The 6,970-nt window shown below is 27.5% G+C and overlaps 1 protein-coding gene across 1 annotated transcript; it reads right to left on the minus strand.

Annotated features, from left to right (window-relative positions):
* Positions 1-3,566: 3,566 nt before the first annotated feature.
* Positions 3,567-4,714, minus strand: LOC119680089 (potassium voltage-gated channel protein Shab-like). Its single transcript, XM_038092735.1, has 3 exons — positions 4,433-4,714; positions 3,928-4,227; positions 3,567-3,596 (listed from the first exon to the last, which is right to left on the minus strand). Exons 1-3 carry the CDS (start codon positions 4,454-4,456, stop codon positions 3,567-3,569), a joined length of 354 nt encoding a protein of 117 aa, XP_037948663.1. The 5' UTR covers positions 4,457-4,714.
* Positions 4,715-6,970: the final 2,256 nt, after the last annotated feature.

Consider the following 6,970-nt stretch of genomic DNA (forward strand, 5'->3'; position numbering starts at 1 on the left):
TGCAGATCGAATGTGAATCCAAGTCTGTATGAAAATAAGGAACATGGATTTTCTCATACATCACATTATTATCTTTATTTATTTGGGTATGCATTTGTGGAGTATTTATATCTTGATTCTTTATTTTTATATTTATAACATAAGTTTATTGTTTTCCTGAACGAAAAGGAACCATCAGTTGTACCTAAACATACATCAAGTCTTGTTTATCATAACTTTGTTCGTCGTCGGGGTTCCTGGAATGGATCGAATGTGTGTGCATTAAAACGCACTTATTACCACGAAAACAGCTTTCATATTATACATTGTTGATATTTATGTTCTGATTTAAACTATCGTTAATGACATATCAGTTATCGGTTATTGTATCCAGTACTTATGATTAGAACATTGCGAATTTTGTTTTTGAAGTGGATTCTCATTGTTGTATAGATTATATTGTATAGTTATCAGTATCAGTATCAGTTGTGGTATCAGTTACAGTTTATTGGTTCAAACGTTTATTTTAAAGCAATATCTGCTAACTGGAATCAAACAATTATAAGTGATGTTATCTAAAAATGTCAATCTAAAAATGTACTGATATCTGCATCTTCAAATTGAACTGAAATTGTTTGAAAAGCTGATATATGATGATAAAGTTTATGTTTAGAATAAGCAAAGTTATCGGAGTAAAGAAAATTCCTATTCTGTTTATAAATAACTTTCAGTTCCACGAAAATTAATAAATCAAAAATATGAGTCGCTCGTAATTTTTTTAAAAGTAAATACTGTCAACGAAGACAGTACTAATTATTTTATGATATAAATTAGATGGTTCCGGTTTATTAATATCTTAATGTCTTAATCAGAGTATAGTAAAAAATATATAATTATAGTAATTGATTACAATTTAATACCAAAATCCGGCTTAAATATAAAATAACGATTTCCCGAACAGAGCGTAAAAATAATATTATACTAAAAAAAAAATATAAACACAGATCTGTGTTTAGAATTACAAATAAATAGAATAAAAAATTTAAAACCAAATTTCGCTTTGAATTACAGCATTCTCTATTTGAGTTATTTTTGAACTTAATTCCAAATTAATGAAAAACACATACAAAAATTCTATGGAAAAAACTCAGCCTTTGAAATTCAAGACAGAAATAAATAAATAAAAAAAAATTATAAAAACTTGTAGGCTTTATGCATAAATAATATAATTAAGTTGATAAAGTTTCATGACTTTTATATTTATACCTCCTTACTCCTTCCCCGTAAGGACTAAAGTTTGAAAAGTGTTATATTACAAAAGAATATTTTAGAGCTTAAGACTATTAACACAAAAGTATTTCTTTAATATGACTAAGGTTTTTGTATATTAATTTCAACGTGAGTTTTACTATAATTTTTAAACTTAAAGTAAAAGAAATTAAAATGAACAACACACTAACATAACATACTTTACAATATTCCAAACTAATTACGAAAGTCATAAAATTACGTGAAAAATGATTTCATGAATGAAATTAAATTCAAAAAATTACAAGTCGCAATTAAATATTAAAAACTTGAACTGAAATAAAAATAAAAACAGGAACTTATATTATTAAAAAATCATAGATAACTCAAACTACTGTGTTCATTATTAAAGTGAGAAATTCTGAGTAATTTCGTATTAAAATACAAATAAAGTATGTTTTAAGTCAGATTAAGCTTAAACATCCATTTAAGTTGTTCTACTGACGTCTTTCAGAGTAGAACCTTAAATTTCCACGTTTGAAGGATGATAATTTTTGTCAATTCATTATAATCAAATTTAAGAAAATAATATTAAAAATCTCGAAAAAAAATATTAAAAATTTCCATTTTTAATATTATCTCGAGAAAATCTCAAAAGGTTGCATATAATTTATATATACTAAACTGAGTCAGGATCTTGGCAAATTACATGATCTGACACTAAATAGTATTTTAGGATTCGTAAAAGATTTTAGGTGGTTTTAAACCCTGAATTTTTCTTATATGTACGATAATACATTGGACCAATAGGCCTAAGAGGATTCACTAGGGATCGCCGGTATAACCTAACCTAACGTAAACTGAATCAGACGACTCCACTATGCTTAGTAAAATAGAATGAATGTATAATATAAACGCATAAACGATAATTAGGAGAAAATTAAAGGATTAATTCAGAAGTTTTGTAGTATATAAAAGTCTTAACTAAATCTCAGCTTTTCTGTGATTCGTAATGATCAAGAATCTCAAGAAAAAATATCCAATTGATAATTAATCTCATAAACTTCCATATATTGTATAAAACACATTACTTGTTTTTGGTTTGTTTGTTTTGGTTACGGCTTTTGAAGTTCAAACTTTTTGAAATTAAGTTCTCTTAATTTTGGTCATATTTCCAAAAAACTGTTGAAAAATTTTTATCATTCACCATCGACTTTGAAATGTGCTATTAACAACAATGCTTCAATTCCGTAGAGCATAGATATGAGTCACAATGAATAATTTGCGAGTTTTAGTCAAGAAGAGCAATATTTAGGTCACTTTACAGGATGACTGAAGAAAAGCAGTGCGTGATGCTTTAACCAACAAACTATGTACCCATATACCATGCTTTAATTAATAAACAGAATTTCAGATAGAAAATACATATATGGAATTTCGTCATTGTAAATATTATATATATTATTATATTATATTATATTGAAGAAATATTAATATGAAAACTATCACAAATTACTGATCGATCGCATTGTTATGCTCAAAAATATGATCTTTTATATCAGATTGATTCCTTAATATAAAAATTATTGCTAATACGCCATAAATACATGTATAGACACACTCTCTCCTTAATCTGGTTGAGAGTAAGTCATGTATAGACACACTGATACCCACCGGTACCAGTTAGAGTAAAACTTCTAACAAACAACTATGTGGTAAGAATACGTCACTACGTAGCGTTGTGGAAAAAGTTGTTGAAAATAGTTAATTTTACTAAAAGTTAATTGTGAAAAAGATGTTTTCCCGAAATAGAAATAGTGCCACATTTTCTACTGGATAGGTACGTGTTAAGATTTCCTCCTCGATCTTACTAGTATCGGACGAACATTACTTTATACACCATACAGTGGGTGGTGCAACTTAGCATCCGTTTATGTTTCAATGCCCATTTTAAGTCAATAAATGAGTTTAAATATTTAGAATCGACTTTCTTATTGACCTGCCACAACTATTCTTCTTTGGACATATTTAAAGCTTCGGACTTATTTATAGATTAGCCAGCTATTTCCCTTTTAATTAAATGAGGAATTTCTACCTTTTAAATATTGTCCTTGTCGTGATTACTTTGGATTTGTTGCCTTCTTTGGTCACCCGTCAGTCTGATGTATAAATATTGTAATGTGGAACATAATTTAACTCAAGTACCTTTGGAAGACAAAGGCGCCAATCAAACATTAACATAAACTGAGTACTAAAGGAGCTGATTCAAAGTAATACATCCTATGTAATGTGTTATATACATATTCTACCAAGAATATGAAAATAGAATAAAATTAAATTTAATCTTTGCAGCAAGATTTGTTATTACCCTAAATAAATGAACACAGTAAATATTAAAAAATATAGAAAATTATAGTCCAAAAAAGAAATAAATTATAACAAATTATTATAATCCCTTGCAAATAGTAAATTATTTTACTTTTAAGTTTAGAAAAGCACCAGATAGTTTACAATAAAATTGGATGTCGACTATGGATGAGCGAATTGCGAGAATTAACACACAACAGTGATCGTAAAGAATAAAAATGGTTATGTATACGTACAAAAACAAAACATTTACTTTAGAAGAATCTTAATTTGGTACAAGTGATTAAAATTTCCAAAAATTATAATTAATTTACTTATAATATTTACACTTACCCCTGGTGTAATCATCATTTGTACAGGCATTGAGGTTGGTACTGTTGCGACCGCATCGCTCGTCTGTAATCCATCGTCGGTTAATATAGCGCCAGCTGATGTGGAAATGTTATTTCCAATAGTTTGAGTTTGTTGTTGTTGTTGTTGCTGCTGCTGCTGCTGTTGCTGTTGTTGCCACAGTAATGCTTGTTGCTCACGTTTATAACTTTCCATGGCCATCATAGAAGTTTGTCGTGCATTCGCTTGATTATCCACTGAATAGGGCGGTACTGCATCTGGATCAGGTACTGACGTGCGATGCTATATGTGCAGAGTAATTTATGATTATGGAAACAAAAGTATATAAAAAATATTAAAATAATTTTGACTAAAATCTCTTGGTTTACATTTGCTTAAAAATATGTATAAGAAATATGAATGTTAGTTATTTTATGCAAATTACATTAATTACGTCAGTTACAAGGATATTGCTGAACAACATGGATTTTAAATTTGATGGACTCACATGTGACATATTTGAGTTCCTCATATTGGCTACATGATCATAGTTTTTATAACATCCAGTGCCAGTTGTAGCTGGGTTACGTCCACCACTGGTTGATTCACCTTCCGTGCTATTCCCATCCGTCTGAGATAGGTTGTGCCCTGTGGGTGACCGCCGTAGCGCGTGGGTTAAACGATGCCAATTTTTAATTGATCTATTGCGACTTTCACGCTTTTCTAATATGTTATGTATACATGTATATGTATGTATGTATGTATTTATGTATGTATTTATGCATATAAATCGTTTGTTAATGATATATGATACGTATAATAATTATGTTTGTTATTTTATTGTTTTATTGTTGCAAATGTTAATTTGTTGTACATGTAGCGCATTTAATTGTTTTGAATAATTTTAGTGTTAATTATGTTTTTGTTGATTAAATGTTTTGGATTTTATTTGTTTTCATGAACGAATTCAAAATTTTATTATATTTTAATGTGTATAGTGTAATTTTTATACCGCCAAATTAGCCATGAGAATACAGTTGTTTGGAGATGTTTTATTAGATAATTAATTTAATTAAAAATTAAATGTTTTAAAAATAGTTTTCATTTGTTTAGCCGTTTTGTAGTTATATGCCGGATTTATCACAACAATTTTTATTTTTTTTTTTTTTGAAATTATTTTTTTTTTATATCAAGTATAGTAGTTGCATCAAAATATTTTTTTGTTGAGCGAAATGAAACGAAAAGATATTAAAAACATATTTATTTGAATATTTCATACAAAATTCATTAATTTTGTTGAGCAATGTACAGCATTGCACATATTCACTCAGTAAGCACAACAACTTACAACAAATAAACAGCAATGGTAGGACAACATATAATCTTTGATCGGATGTATTAACAATCATATCAATTATGGCTTATTAAACAATATCTTAGGTATACATACATCATGTATAAGAGGTTAGTAATAGTGAAGATATTTAACATTTATAGTATTTTTATTAGTAAACACAACAACTTTAAATTAAATTATTTAGTTATGCTTTTAGTGATATACATAATATATTTAAGGACATATTTAAAGACAACAATTAAACCAAAAGATTATAATAATATCATTTTATAACATATATACTATTATGGGATGTAAATAATTACAGAAAATTAAATATTTAAAGATATATTAATTAAATTTATCTAACAAATACATAACTACATCGAAGGTAAAAAAGATTACTAGAAAAACTAAGACAAGCAGAGAAAGTATTTTGACTCATTTAAAGAGGGTTGGAGTAGAAAATCTATAAGATCAGAAAGTTAATAAATTTGTGCAAGTTTTTAGTACTATTGTAGATGTTAATAAAACTACTTACTTTATAAAATTGTAATATGTCTAAATAATGTCTAAATGTTAAAAAAAATTTTTCAAAGTTTTTATAATAATGACAATTTTAACGTGGAATATAGGAGCTTGAATTTTTATCTCAATGAATGAAATTATGAACTTAGACACAATTATAATATGATTTAGAAACCTTATAAAACTGTTTAGTCTTCTCATATTTTTGTTAATAATGGATTGTTCCATTTTTATATAATTTTCTTCGGAAACATATAAAGATTTGTCAGATTTATAAATTATATTGAACTTGATGTAACAATTCGAACTAAATATTTAAGTAACCAGAACTAGTAAAGCCCAAAATGTTATATAGAAAGGTTTGTATATTTATAATTAACTAATATATTTGAAAAAATATGAATTTATAGAGATAATTCCTTCAAATAAATCAGGGAGTTCCATATATAATGTACTATAGTTTCAATTATATTTATGCTTTCATTGAATGACAAAGCAGCATATATTAACATTGGTCAACTAAATACACCCTAAGTTTTAGTTATTAAGATGAACTATATAATTCAGTCTTAGAACCTGACCCATACTTGCGTTGATAGAATTTGAGAAGGCTTCTATTAATTCCAAAAACATAGAGCAGTTTAATAGTTCATTTACATGAACAACAAAATTATTTGCAGGTTCTCAATATCTATATAAATTGAACTCTATTGAAATCTAGTATTACTTTTATAAAATAGTCTTTAGTAGTTTTAACGGAATAAATTCTGGAGATTGAAAAACTCTTAATTACAGATGCCTTGTGACTACAACCCCTTGTAGTTTACGGTACACATTTTAGTGTCATCGCACCGAACAAAGTCTGCGATCTTGATCTAAAATACACTTGATGCATCAATAGCCGCAGTTTATGTCACAACAGATCTAATTAATAATTACTGATTTCTTTAAACTTAAAATTGAAGACATGGATATAGAAAGACTCAATAGAAAGTTTTCACAGTACTTCCAGTTTTGGATTTGTTGCATTAGAAAATCACCGAATATGGAAACATACTTTGTGTATTGTAAGTTGACATTTCATATCACGCAATTTTTCACAACAGCACTTCGTTTTTACCCCTGCGAGATAAGGGTCAGAATATTCCCGAAATAAGGCATGCCTATTGTAAGAAGCGATTA

This window comes from Teleopsis dalmanni, chromosome 1, assembly GCF_002237135.1.
Source record: "Teleopsis dalmanni isolate 2A chromosome 1, ASM223713v2, whole genome shotgun sequence".
Taxonomy (NCBI): domain Eukaryota; kingdom Metazoa; phylum Arthropoda; class Insecta; order Diptera; family Diopsidae; genus Teleopsis; species Teleopsis dalmanni.